At 45.6% G+C, this 15,123-nt stretch overlaps 1 protein-coding gene across 1 annotated transcript in view; it reads right to left on the bottom strand.

Annotated features, from left to right (window-relative positions):
* ncor2 (nuclear receptor corepressor 2) overlaps positions 1–15,123 on the bottom strand; it is a 155,028-nt gene that overhangs the window by 106,529 nt on the left and 33,376 nt on the right. The window contains exon 2 of the mRNA XM_056294019.1: positions 5,935–6,130. Coding sequence (XP_056149994.1) covers positions 5,935–6,039 — 105 coding nt within the window. The 5' untranslated portion in view covers positions 6,040–6,130. The remainder of the gene's footprint in view (positions 1–5,934; positions 6,131–15,123) is intronic.

The following is a 15,123-nucleotide window of genomic DNA, read 5'->3' as shown; positions in this document are numbered from 1 at the left end:
TCAGCCTCAAGATCCAGTCACAAGATGAACAGATCAGCCATCTTTGCCACTACATAAGAGAACTGACCAACCGACAAGATTCTACCATGATGGCATTCGGTGCACAACTGAACTTCCTGGTTGAGCAAATGCAGATGCTGCAGATTCTGCTAGCGGGTCCAGAGCCGGTTCCCTCCATGCTTCTGGGTCCGACAGTCAGCGTCACTCCACCTACTTCAGCCTCAGTCCCTCTCATTCTGTCCCGAACTGAACATTTCTCCGGAGACTCCGGTGATTGCAGAGCTTTCCTCTCCCAGTGCGATCTGCACTTCAAGTTTCAGTCAGCAGCCTTCCCCACTGAACGGTCCAAGATCGCCGACCTCATCTCTCACCTGACCGGCTGAGCCAAGGCTTGGGCTACAGCCAAGTGCAGTCGTAAGTCCCCCATCTGCAATTCCCTGTCTGCCCTTTCCAAAGCCTTTACCCAGATTTTCCAGCAGACAGCACCGGGTCAAGAGGCAGCCAGGGCTCTGGTGAGGCTTCGTCAGAGCCGTCAGCGAGTTTCGGACTACGCCATAGAATTCCGCAGACTGGCAGCCGAGAGCAACTGGAATCAGTCGGCTCTTTTTGACGCCTTCCTTGATGGGTTATCTGAGCCCCTCAAAGACCATCTGGCTCCCCTCAACTTACCTGCTGACCTGGATTCTCTCATCGCCCTGTGTACCAAGATTGATGAAAGACTGCTAGACAGAGAAAGAGGATGGTCTCGCTCCCGCTGTTCGCTGCCTCACCAGCAGAGGCTCCCGAGTATTCGATCCTCTTCTTCATGGAGGCGTAATTCACCTGAGCATCCTACAGCACACTTGTCTGTTCCAGAGGAACCCATGCAGACGTTCCTGTACTGCGAGCTCTTGGGGCATTTCATTGACCCCTGTCAGCTGAGAGAAAGAGCCCCAGTTAAGGTGAGAGCTCTCTCGAGCAGAATTCAGACTGTTTCCCGCCCCTCTCATTTAGTCTAAAGTTACTCTGTCCCACCCCTTCAAATTCCACTGAACAAACTGTCTTGATTGATTCAGGTTCAGATGCCAACCTCATGAACTATCAATTAGCACAACAGTTAGCTCTCAAGCTTTTCCGTATTCAACAACCACTCGAAGCCAGCGCCATTGATGGAAGAATTTTCGCAAGGTGACATACCGCACCCAATCTATTACACTGTCTTTTCCTGATTCACACACTGAAAGGATCAGTTTTCACGTTTTCAACACTCCTCAACACCCACTCAACCTAAGCTTCCCCTGGCTGTCACAACACAATCCCCATATAGACTGGTGTACTGGTCAGGTCCTCTCCTGGGGGAATTTTTGTGCTACTAACTGTCTCAAAAGTGTGTCACCCTCTCTACCACTGTCCTCTTGTGCCGCCCCTACTCTTCAGTCTACCCCTACAGACTCTGAGACCCAGGACCTTTCTGTGGTTCCAGATTGTTACCACGACCTCCGAGAGGTCTTCAGTAAGACCAAGGCTACTTCTCTTCCCCCTCATCAACCCTATGATTGCACCATAGACTTGCTGCCGGGGACTTCGCCCCCCAAGGGACGACTCTACTCGCCATCAGGTCTGGAAATGCAGGCAGTGAAAAAATATGTGGAGAAGTTGTTGGCAGCAGACATCATCTGTCCATCCTCCTCTCCAGCGGGAGCTGGATTTTTCTTCATGGAGAAGAAGAGCAAGTCCCTCAGACCCTGCACTGACTAACGGAGATTGAATGAAATTACTGTCCGCAACAGGTACCCCCTCCCTTTGATTTCCTCTACTTTTGAACTGTTACATGGTGCTCAAGTGTTCTCCAAATTAGATCTAAGAAATGCTTACCATCTGGATAGGATGGGGGGGGGGGGTGAATGGAAAACGGCTTTCAACACTCCCAGCGGACACTATGGTTATGTCCTTCGGGGCTCACCAATCCCAAGCAGTCTTTCAGTCCCTAGTGAACGACGTTCTTCGAGACATGTTGAATGTTTTTGTGTTTGTGCACTTGGATGATACCTTGATTTTTTTCCCCTGATGAACAAAATCATGTCCAGCATGTTCGCAAGGTCTTCCAGCACTTCCTTCAGCACCATCTGTACGTAAAAGCCGAAACATTTGAGTTTCATGGATCCTCTGTCTTTCCTGGGTTTCGTGGTGGCTGAGGAAAAATTGAAATGGACTCTGAAAAGGTTAGTGCTGTAGTTAATTGGCCTACTCCTTCCAATCGCAAGGATGTGCAACGCTTTCTGGGGTTCGCTAACTTTTACAGAAAGTTCATTCGCAACTTCAGCTCTGTTGCTTCCCCTCTGCATGCACTAACCTCTCCTCAGTCGACGTTCCAGTGGTCCCCTCAAGCCGATGCAGCTTTTAAAAAAACTAAAGACTTGTTTCTCCTCAGCTCCTGTCCTCATACAACCTGACCCCAGCCGTCAGTTTGTGGTTGAGGTACACGCTTCTGATGTCAGGTTGGGGGCAGTGCTTTCCCAAAGGTCAGTTACGGACAATAAATTGCATCCCTGTGCCCTGTCCTCAACAGAGAGGAACTACAACATGTGCAACTGTGAGCTGCTGGCCATAAAGTGGCTTTAGAAGAGTGGAGACACTGGTTAGAAGGAGCCTCACAACCATTCCTGGTCTGGACCGACCATGGAAATTTGGAATACATCAGATCATCCAAGAGACTAAACTCTCGTCAAGCAATGTGGGCTCTATTTTTCAATCGTTTCCACTTTACTCTGTCCTACAGACCTGGCTCTAAAAACACCAAACCTGATGCCTTATCACGCCTGTTTCACTCTGAAAATCTGTTTAAAGATCCATCACCTATCCTTCCCTCCTCCTGTGTTGTGGGCTCTTTTAAATGGGATATTGAAAAGAAAGTTGATGAAGTAAACACTAACTGTGTCATTCCGGCCGGCTGCCTGCCAAACCAGTTGTTTGTTTCCACTGCCCTCCATTCTCAGGTCATCCACTGGGCTCACGCCTCTCAGATCTCCTGCCACCCTGGAGTCTCGCGAACAATGTTTGTCATCCGTCAGCGGTTTTGGTGGCCAGCAATGGACAAGGAGGTGTCTGAGAATGTGGCAGCTTGTCCCGTTGTGCCCACAACAAAGTTTCCCATCACCCAGCCCCTGGTCTACTCCACCCTCTTCCTGTGCCCCACCGGCCCTGGTCCGACATCTCTGTGTACTTTGTCACTGGACTTCCCCCCTCAGAAGGTAACGCCACCATACTCACAGTGGTCAACAGATTCTCCAAGATGGTTCACTTTATTCCCCTACCCAAGCTGCCCTCGGCCAAGGAAACGGCCGAGATTATGTTACATAATGTGTTTTCGCCAAGGATGTGGTGTCGGATCGGGGCCTGCGGTTCGTGGCACAGTTTTGGAAGGCTTTCTGCACCCTCATCAGAGCGTCAGTCAGCCTCTCGTCTGGTCATCATCCCCTGACCAACGGCCAGACGGAGAAGCCAAACCAGGAGTTGGAGACTTCCCTGTGCTGTTTGGCCTCCCAGAACCCCAACACATGGACTAAACAACTCACCTCGGTCGAGTATGCACACAACACCCTCCCCTGTGCTTCCTCTGGCCTCTCTCTGTTCCATTGTGTGCATGGTTATCAGCTGCCCCTATTCCCAGCTCTCGAGCAGGAGGTTAGCGTTCCATCTGCTTTGGCCATGGTCCACCAATGTCGATGCACCTGGGACCGGGCTCTACGCACTCTTCTTCACAACTCTGAATGGTATAAGAGAGCAGCGGATCGGCAGCGCACCCCGGCTCCCTCCTACACCAGTGGACAGAGAGTGTGGCTCTCCACCAAGGACCTTCCCCTGCGGGTGGAATCCAAGAAACTGGCTCCCAGGTTTGCTGGTCCATTCCCCATTTCCAAAGTTATTAATCCTGTTGCTGTGAAATTCAAACTGCCTAGGTCCATGAGGGTTCATCCCACCTTCCACATCAGCCAAGTCAAGCCAGTTAAAGAGAGCTCCCTAGTTCTCGGCCGGTTCATCGATGGTGGCCCAGTCTTCTCAGTACGCAAGCTGCTGGCGGTCCGACGCCGGGGTCGGGGCCACCAATACCTGGTGGACTGGGAGGGTTACCGTCCAGAGGAACGTTCCTGGGTTTCCTTCAGCAACATTATGGGCCCTCACCTCATCCGGGACTTCAACCTTTCTCATCCGGATGATCCTGGGCCGTCAGGTGCCGGCCATTGGGGGGGGGGTTACTGTCACAGTCCATCTTAGCGTAGTTATTGTTTTTGTCTCCTCGTTTCCTTGTCACATGCTTCCTGTTTTATTTTGATATTCACCTTATCTCTCGTTGCAGTTACCTTCACTTTCTGCCCTCCTGTGTTTCCTCGTGTGATTACCTGTCCCAACCTTATGTGTTGCACCTGTGTCTAATTATCTCTCTCCCTAGTGTATTTAGTCTGTGTGCTCCCTGTCTTCTGTACCAGTTCATCTTGATCCTTGCTTCACAGCGTTCCAGCATTTTTTCCCTTGTGTTTTCCCCGTGAGTGTTCTAGATCAGACCTGAGTGTTTTTGGACTTTGCCTTTTGCCTGTCGTTTTTGCATACCTTTACTGAGCTGATTGACCTCTGTATACTGAACCTTCTGCTGAATAAAGGACTTCATTTTTGCCCTATCCTCGAGTGTGTTTGCATTCTGGGTCCTGCTCTAGTTCAGGGCTTGACATATGTTTTGATTAAGAGGTACTTACATTACTATACCGTGGTGTTGAGTCAACAAAACAGGGGGAGAAGGGTCTGAAAATTCACCATCTCCTCCAGGTGTGTTAATTTAGGTTTTTATAAATCAAGTAATCAGTTAATATTTTTCTGGCAGTATTTTTTTTTTCTTTTGTTATAATGACTACTTCAAACATTAGGCCTTGTCTAATTTTGTAAACAATGTTGATGGAAGAAAAAGATGTTACTTTATTTGAACATATTTTAGATGATAGTTCCCCCCAAAATGAGAATTCTGTCATTATCTACTCAGGTGCCACTCACAGTCAGCATTTCTACTGGCATGAAGGAGAGTAGATAATGACAATTTTGATTTTGGGGGTGAACCCTTCCCTTAAGACAGACCAGAAATTTCTAAGTATAATACTACCATTTTGAAAAGAGCTTAATGTATGGTTTTTGGTTATTTAAATCTATTTAAATTTTTGCTGCACTTATATATATTGTAAGGGGGCTTGAAAGACTTGAGCCTTACCCATTTAAGTGTATGTTATGGACTAGACTATGTAAATTGATTTTTCCAAATAACAACATTAAGAAAGAAATAAGCAGATATATGGCTTGTTTCATATAAACTTGGGGAATAAAGTATTTTAATGCTATGGGTTGCCTGTTACTTTTTTGTTAAGAAAAGGTATAGCCTTAACTGCCTGGCTTGCCTACCACGTGCATTCTGCTGTAAGGTCAACTTGCCAGCAAATTTGAATAGCCCTGTACTAGAGTATAAATCTTGTATTTTCCTTCACAGAAGAGAGTCCCTTACAAACACAAGAGGTCACCAAACGAGCTTCAAGACAGGCTAGAGCCTTCTTCTGGGAAACCATTTAAGCTTTCACTCTAATGCTCAGGAAAAAGACACTGGATAATTGGGAGAGGTAGGTCGAGACAATGGGCAGGCCCCTGATATGACTCCACAACAACAACATGAACTTTCAACTCAAACATCTAAAGAGGGAGGAGATCTGTGTGCACAACACTAACCCAGGATTGATCCCTCTTGAAAAACACCAGCAGGGGCCCCTGGGGTCAGCCTTCACCAGTGGTGAAATATGTATCAAGCAGGAAGAGGCAGAATTCCTGCCACAGCAACCTTTAAGGAGTTTTTTGCTTTTCAAGTCAGAAAAGCAAGGCACTACAAATGGCAATATTAAACCTAGTGTATGCCAGGTCTCTTACCGTGTGTGCCCGTTGCAGCTGCAGTGGCAGAGTGGCAGGGTTTGGCAGATGGCGTGTGTCGACAGACCTCCGGCCCTGCGGCACAGACTGGGGATGAGAGGACATGCTGGCACAGCCGCTTCCTCTACAGGCAGGAAGTGGGTGGGGCTGCAGAGAAGACACAGTGCATTATCGGCTGTGTCCTGTAGCCAGTAACCTGTAGAGAAGGTAAAAGGAGCCATGAGACATATGTTGAAGTTGGGTCGCATTACAGTGATTGTTTTTGAATACCAGATACTTGCAAAGAACAATTCATAAAACATTTTGCATTGGCGTGATGGTGTTTGGCTAGATCTTCCAGGCTAGTCTGAGATGAATGTATGTGTCTGTCTCTCCCGGATGTAAGAATTTCCGCACCTCCCTGTCACAGCTGCTCCTTCCTCCTCTACTCTTGGTAGAGGAGTCGTGAGTCCCTGCACCTGCAAATCGGAGTCCCTCCTTCACTCTTGGCTGAATGGCCTACTGTCTGCCACTCTGAGCACAGAGTGAGAGTAGCAGTGTTTCTCTTACCACTAACAAGGCAGAACAGGCCACCCTGCTAAGGTAACCTACCTTCCCCACCAACGGAAATGGGGGGGGGGGTCAATAAATAAAACCCCTATATGATTAAACGGATCAATTATTTGTGATGTTAACAATGGTAATAGAAATACACAAGTAGTGAATCAAAGTAATCAAAAATATCTTCGTTTTTCATACAAACTTCAAGTAAAAAGCTACTAGAGGAACAGAGGAGGTCGGCAGTGCCTCTAAAAGTATAGAGCCATCTAATACTGGGAGAACCAAACTAGACTGAATCAGCAGTGTTCATCCCTGACCCCACCAGCCACAACTCTTATTACTCTCATTACTTCTTATAGAAGAATAATATTGTTCATCACTGTATTGAGAAGACACAATAATAGTTGCCAATCTGCCCCAATAATAAGACAATAAAGATTGGATTAGCACAGCCGTTTTTTTCCAAACATATGTATCCAAAGGTTTGGAGAAGCCATGTTGGACTCAATTTGTTTGTATTTTTTGTAATGGAAAGATGGCAAATCCTGTGTCTATTTGGAATTTCTTGGGTTTCATACCAAATGAGAAAGGACAGCCACCAATATAGATGAGGCCATATACAGACTTTGTGAGAATAAAGTCAGAACAATAGCAAGAAACAAAAGTAACCTATGTCCCCACTTAATGAAGCACCACTTAGCAGCGTTCACAACGCTCCCATTGCCACTGTCAAGTAGCAGTCCTTCAACTCAACCCATAGTGAGCCATATATTGCATGCTCCGTTAAAATGAAGAAATCATTCTGTATGATGGCAAAACCTGATAGGATGTAGTTCTACATGTCCGCCAGTAGTATTGCATTGGAGCGTGTTTTCAGCACAGCTGAAAAGGTTGGGGCTATATGGCACCCTGTTGAAACCAGAGAAAGTGGGGCATTCTCATTTTTGGCCAAAAACACATAAGAACACACAGAGATAAAATCTGTGATCATTTAGACTGTCTAGCATTTATGTTGGTCTTATTGGTATAGTTTAGTCTTTTTATTTTGATCCCTTCCAGTCCAAGCATCCATTAGTTTATTATAACACAACTTGGGTCCAGTGTAGATAAGGTTAAAGCCTAAGGTTGGCTATACACGTTTAATGAGATTTTTTTTTTAATTAAAAAGTAGAATTATCAATCTTGGTTGATTTGTTTCTACTGATGAGCAGTGTTAATAGGCTAACGTGTTCTGAGGCATGTGTTTTGTATTACTGTGTAATTATTCCATCCACCCATTCCCTTATCCAAACCGCTTATCCTGTTCTCAGGGTCCATCAGACTCAAAATCACCTTCATTTTCAAAAAAGCATGATGCAGGCTCACTGCTTTATTGTAACTTGGTTGAGAATAATATCAAGTATAATTAATAAAGGCGCATAGTAAAGCATATGAAAACTCGAATTTAGTGCATGCCATTGTAGTACTGCTAAATAGAAGCCAGTTGTATAAAGTTGAAGCAAGTTTTCAACTGAACTCCTATAGCTATGCTAATATTGTGAATCATTAAGATTATTAAATATATTGTCAACATTTTGACACCACTCAAGTCTAGTGCAGGTACCGTAATATTTTCTTACTATAGCATATTGATATTTCTAAAATTGTATTTGTGACAAATACTTTATTTCAGCTTAAATGCACCATTTGATAAAAACAACCACCTCCCTGCACATCTATGACCAAAACTGTAAACACTACATTTGTCTGTGACAATTCATTCAGTCCAGCACCTCCCCCTGACTTTGGGTCAGTCTACCATCTGGCCTGAGAAGGAAAAAAAAGTCCAGGGGAAACACTGGACTAGCCAAGTTGTACACAGGTTGTTGAAGGTCTCATCTAGCAGCTTAGGATATGATAAACTCTACTTAGCGGCGCAAATTCGCATTTACTGCGGCCTCACCCAGTACCATCCATGCAGTGTCTTTGTCCACCTCCGCATCTAAGTTTTGTCTTCGTTTGATGGCTGGGATCGGCTGGGAGAGCGGGGCAGGCTAGGCTGGCTGCTGGCCCATGCAGACCGGCAAATCTGATAACACTGAGGGTGGTCTGATGACGACCTCACCTGGCGATGACTGTAGCATTTTGAAGTCGTTGTGAGGAGTGCGGGGAGGTGTGTCGAGGGTGTCTGGCTGGGAGAGCTGGCGCTGGATCGGCTGGGAGAGCGGGGCGGTCTGGGCTGGCTGCTAGCCCATGCAGACTAGCGGTTCCGACATTCATCCTGGCTGGTGTTCATTCCCTTGGACAGTTATTTTTTGCTTAGTTTTGATATATGTGTTAGTTTGGATATGTGTGTTCTTACAGTTTTTGGATGCGTTTTTGTCTTTGTATTGTACTGCTGTGGGCTGGGGGGAAACGGCATTTCATTTCATTTCATGTACACAAGTGCATGAAGTGAAATGACAAAGTGTTCCTGATTCCCAACAGTGATGTGGTGATACTTCCTGATGGCAACTAATCTATTTTCCCTAAATTCCAGTAAGAATTAATTTCTTCTTTAAGTAAGTTCTATATACTACCCAGTTTTCAAGTAAGTGCCAAAAACGCTGTTTGAACAGTGGGCACGACAACACCCTCCCATTCAAATTTTGATTGACAAGCAAAAAAAAAAAGGGACAAAGTTGTCATTCCGTTTGTAGCTACTGCAGCCAGCTCACACCAGATCCTAACATAATGCAAGTAGGTGGCCTGGCGATTTCACTTGTCAAAGTGTCCAGACAGGATCGGAGTGTCACAGATTCACAAAAATGGGAATCAATTATAAATAAGAGTGGAAATTAACTTTGTTTCTCCTGTCATTTCTACTGGAACATGACAGTGAAACTTCACTCAAATAGAGTCAGAGCAAGGGATTTCTCAATCAAGCAAAACATCGCTCGCCGTGTTCGCAGTCGCATGGAGCTGATTAGTAAAAAATTAGCCAAAAGTACTGAAAACAATTAAAAAAAATAGCCCGCTCAACTCACATCATGTTAGGCTGGGTTGTAATAGATTCTAGCAGTAGCTAGCAAACGATCTTACAGCATTGCTATCTATTCATCTCCATAGTGTAAATACTGTACATCTAAAAACTCAGCCAACTGAAATTCAACTGATCTTTCAAAGATTCAAAAAACTTTGTCTATCATGTGATGATAGAAAATTGTCATAGGTTAAGGGCTCGCAAACAACATAAAAACATACACCTATGAAAGACTCGCATAAAATTGCATTAAAACTCAAAACATTCCATAAATATGAGCATGCGTGCAAAGCTGCATTAAAAGGTAATGACAGTCTATTTGGTCTTGTTTAAAATGGACACTGCAGTGGGAATGAAAGAGTTTTTGTAAGTTCTCTTTTTAGCCAGAGGTGCTCTGAAGTGTCTAAATGATGGGAGTAACTGAAAGGAGTGATGAAAAGGCTGTGAAGGGTCCTTAGTGATGGAGTCCGCCTTTGTTTTTACTGTGTCACTGTAAAGGTCTGTCAGTTGGGTTTGAGAGGTGCCGGTGATTTTGGTAACATGCTCGATGGTTCTCGAGATTTTTTTCTTGCTTTTCTCTGTGAGAAAGTTGCACCAGGTTGCGATGTTGAATGTGAGGACTGATTCCATGAGTGACCGGTATACTACCGTTAAAATGTCCTGTCTGACATAAAAACATTTCAGCCTCCTCGGGAGAAATATGCGCTTTTGGGCCTTATTGTAGATCCCATCTGAATGTTGTGTGAAGGAAAGTTGGTGGTTGATTTCTGTGCCCAGGTGCTTAAAGATCTCAACCTGTTTCCCCATGTGCCCATCCAGCCTGAGGGTGTGGGGTGTCAGGTACCCGGCACCCCCCCGCAACACAGCTGTTTAGTCTTACTGATGTTCAGTTCCAGAGAGCTCTCCTAGAAGCAGAGGGCCACGGTGTCCATATACTGCCTGTATGTGGAAAAGGGGCGCTGCTCATGTGTCAGGCAGACCACCAAGGCCATGTTGTCAGCATATTTAAAAAGTGACAGTCCGTTGCAATTACAGGTGATTTCATTTGTGTACACGGAGAAGAGGGTGGGTGACAAGACACAGCCCTGTGGGACACCAGTATTTAAAACAAAGTTTCTGGATTTAAAACCGTTCACTCTCATATGTTGGGGTCTGTCCTTTAAAAAATCCTTAACCCATAAAACCAGTGTTGTATTAACTTGTAGTCCTTGGAAGCAGTGTGGAAGTGCATTTGTGTTTACTGAATTAAAAGCAGATGAAAAGTCCATGAATAAAATCCTGACATATCAGGTTGGTGAGTCAAGTTGCCTTGCCACCGTATCCAGAGGAGTTTGGCTGGCATCCTCAACTCCCTGTTTCACCTTGTAGGCAAACTTGAGTGGGTCCAAACTCTTGCCCACCATGGTGGTAAGCTCCCCTGCAACCACCCTCTCAATGCATTTACACAGAGGATGTAGTCCATGGGCCAGACGATATTTCGGTACACTCAAGGTGGCAAAACTTACTTATAATTTTTGAAAGGATCCATGTCTGTAGATGATATTTTGGTATGATAACCATTCCTGAGTGGCAGCTGTATCACAGTTATCAGCTCATGAAGTTAACCACCCGCTAAACTAAATTGCATTTTAGACGCTGGTGCATATCCTGGTTTAGCCTCATGGTCAGGACATTTTTCAATGTTCTATAATATTGTCTTTGGTATCATTTTAAAGGGGACCTTCTTAGCTTTCATTCAAGCCCTGTTGTGGATATTTCTCACAAATATAGAGGTCACTTGAGCTCTTCAACCCGTCAATAACACACATCTTTCTGCAATTTTCGCCTAAACTATATACTTTCTTTTAGCCCTGTGGCATCTAGGAATATCAGGGACACAAAACACAAAAACTGGAATACTCACAGGACTGTAAAGATTCAGAAAATGTATAATATACCCATACTATTTCATTGTGTGAGGTGATTGTGAGCCTTAAATGAGAACTAGACCAAAGCCAGTTAGGTCACAAACTGGTCTCTATACATTTGTTTAAATACACAATCAAAATACATGATAAAAAGCAATACCATAGTGAGGTAATGAACTATTTTAATATTTTAAACAACATTGACATTTACATATACTTAGTCAATGATACATGTAATCCCATATCATTAGTGGGTATACACTCACCGGCCACTTTATTAGGCACACCTGTCCAACTGCTCGTTAACGCAAATTTCTAATCAGCCAATCACATGGCAGCAACTCAATGCATTTAAACATGTAGACATGGTCAAGACGATCTGCTGCAGTTCAAACCAAGCATCAGAATGGGGAAGAAAGGTGATTTAAGTGACTTTGAACGTGGCATGGTTGTTGGTGCCAGACGGGCTGGTCTGAGTATTTCAGAAACTGCTGATCTACTGGGATTTTCATGCACAACCATCTCTAGGGTTTACAGAGAATGGTCTGAAAAAGAGAAAATATCCAGTGAGTGGCAGTTCTGTGGGCGAAAATGCCTTGTTGATGCCAGAGGTCAGAGGAGAATGGCCAGACTGGTTCGAGCTGACAGAAAGGCAACAGTAACTCAAATAACCACTCATTACAACCGAGGTATGCAGAAGAGCATCTCTGAACGCACAACACGTCGAACCTTGAGGCAAATGGGCTACAGCAGCAGAAGACCACACCGGGTGCCACTCCTGTCAGCTAAGAACAGGAAACTGAGGCTACAATTCGCACAGGCTCACCAAAATTGGACAATAGAAGATTGGAAAAACGTTGCCTGGTCTGATGAGTCTTGATTTCTGCTGCGACATTCAGATGGTAGGGTCAGAATTTGGCGTCACCAACATGAAAGCATGGATCCATCCTGCCTTGTATCAACGGTTCAGGCTGGTGGTGGTGGTGTAATGGTGTGGAGGATATTTTCTTGGCACACTTTGGGCCCCTTAGTACCAACTGAGCATCGTGTCAACGCCACAGCCTACCTGAGTATTGTTGCTGACCATGTCCATCCCTTTATGACCACAGTGTTCCCATCTTCTGATGGCTACTTCCAGCAGGATAACACGCCATGTCATAAAGCCCGAATCATCTCAGACTGGTTTCTTGAACATGACAATGAGTTCACTGTACTCAAATGGCCTCCACAGTCACCAGATCTCAATCCAATAGAGCACCTTTGGGATGTGGTGGACCGGGAGATTCGCATCATGGATGTGCAGCCGACAAATCTGCAGCAACTGCGTGATGCTATCATGTCAATATGGACCAAACTCTCTGAGGAATGTTTCCAGTACCTTGTTGAATCTATGCCACGAAGGATTAAGGCAGTTCTGAAGGCAAAAGGGGGTCCAACCCGGTACTAGCAAGGTGTACCTAATAAAGTGGCCAGTGAGTGTATGTAATGGTAATGGGTAGGGTAATGGGTATATGTGAATATGGTTACATTATTGTTATCAAGCTCTGGGTAACCAAGTCCAGAATCAACATCCTGTGCATCAATAGACTACTACCACAGTAATACGATCAGAATCATCACACTGTCATTCATCAAACTGCTCGTTTCTCTCATCATCTGACTCCCCAAGTTCAAAGTCCATTTCTGGACCATCCTGCTGTTTTTGGTTACTGCAGGTCTGTAACCTGCACATGTCTGTGCATGGAAGTCCATTTGACAGGCACATGCAGCTTGGCATTTTGCATGAATGCACACACTTGCATGTTAGCATTTCCAAGACCACATCTGGTGCAGGTGGGGAGCGCATCCAGTAAATGGCCAGCTTGCCTTCATCGTCTGTCCATCCATACTCAGTAGGACTTGGCACCACAGGGTTAGCCTGCAGACAGCACTTCCATATTGCTGCCTGATAGTTGGCTCGTTGAACATGCATAAAGAGACAGTCTCTACATGGTGGCAGCTGGCTGGACTCAACCTCTCCCCTTTTGGTGCAGAAGAGCTGGTAACGCAGTTTGTTCACCTCAGCAGTGCTGCTATTAGCAACATACATCCGACAGGTGAACTGCTCAATTTTCTGGAACAGCTCATCACTCACATTCCATGTCTGTCCCAGTTGACTAAAAGTCTCTTGGCAGGAAGTGTGCTTTCTCACTATCTTCAGGGCATTCAGCTTCCCTCGACCAGCGAATGCACTGACAGTGTCGCAGCCTGTGAAGGCATGTAAGCCAATTAGGCTGTCACAGATGCTGTCTCCAAGTGAACTTGCCAGTTTGGTGATGTCGACAAACCGTGTGCGGTTCTGAGTCCCACACTTCTGGTAGATGGGACAGGTGATGTCCTTCTGGAAGCCAAGACAAAGCACCGTGACATCAGTGTCCTCAGCTGTGATGATAACTGACTTTGAGCCCATATTTGCTGCATGCAATGCATGCAGGAGCAGACGGGTGTCAGCTTCTTCATGTGTGGAGTGCAGTTCTGCTGCTTCCTCACACCCATCTTCTGTCAACTTGTAGCAGGTTTCCTCACAGGTCATGTACAACACCTTGCCATGCAGCATAGCTCTGTATCGTGGGAGTTTCCACTCTTCCACCAGAAACTTGATGAGACTGGTCTTGTTGGAGGAACTGCACAGAAATTTTTTCCACTGCTGGACGTGGTGTCCCCCTGCAAGATTCTTGTACTGGAGAGTGATGTCTCCACCCCGGTTCAGTCGTTCAGCATCTTTGATCGAAGTCTGGTGATAGACATCAAAAACAACATCAATCCTCCCACTCTGGGCTCCCTCATGGAGGACCTGGGTCAAGGCTGACTCTGCCACCTGTGCAAAGGGTTTGTTGTTGCCATTCATTTTTTGGACCAGGCTCATCCCATCAATGATGGAAGTAGATGGGATTGGGATGTCTTCTGCAGGAGATACATTCTTTTCAAGCTCTCTGGCAAGTGCAGCCTTGTTTGTTTTTCGTAAGGACCCATCAGCATTTGCCAGTGCCCATGGTAGTGGGCCCAATGGGTAGGCAAGGACATCCTTCAGATTCACCTTCCTGCTTTCAGCCACCAGGATCATGTGACTGAAAAGGTTTCTATCTGCCTTCAGAACCACATCCTGTGCTTTCTTTCCATGAGCTTGTTTTGTGCTGACATTGGAGAATGTTTTCAGACTTTGCTTGGTCATCTTGTCGTGGAATTTCACAGGTGGTGGATCTGCATCTAACCTTGTTTGCTGGAATGCTTGGTAGGCCTCTTCTTCTTTCTCAAGAGCTCTCAAGAGATCTATGGTCACATCAGGTGGAGCCATGTTGCCAGTGGAGAGGCTAACCAAATCAATCTCATCAGGGGACATAGGATTGAGCCAGTTATTCTCCATAAGGTCCATGAGAGACTGGACATCTGCTTCATCTCTCTTAATCCTTGGACTCTGTAGATCTGGATGAGACCATTTGCACCTGCCTTGACCTGTCAGGTCTCTCAGCTGTCTGAGGTACATGCTTCTATACTCAGCTGTGAGATAATATTTGGTCACAGCTCCTGGCTTCAAGCTGAATCCCTTGTCCCTCCAGCTGTTTGGGTGTCTTTGTTCACCGTTTCTTCTATAGCTTGGTCAACAGGGATTCGGCCAAAGGGATTGGTGGAGCCCAGTTGGACTGAGAAGCCTCCTTCCATGAATTCTGTGTACACATCTGGGTGTGTGATGGGCAGCTCAGA

Source organism: Lampris incognitus, chromosome 1 (genome assembly GCF_029633865.1).
Source record: "Lampris incognitus isolate fLamInc1 chromosome 1, fLamInc1.hap2, whole genome shotgun sequence".
Lineage (NCBI taxonomy): Eukaryota > Metazoa > Chordata > Actinopteri > Lampriformes > Lampridae > Lampris > Lampris incognitus.
The sequence above is the reverse complement of the archived record's forward strand: the minus strand, read 5'-3'. Positions and strand labels throughout refer to the sequence as shown.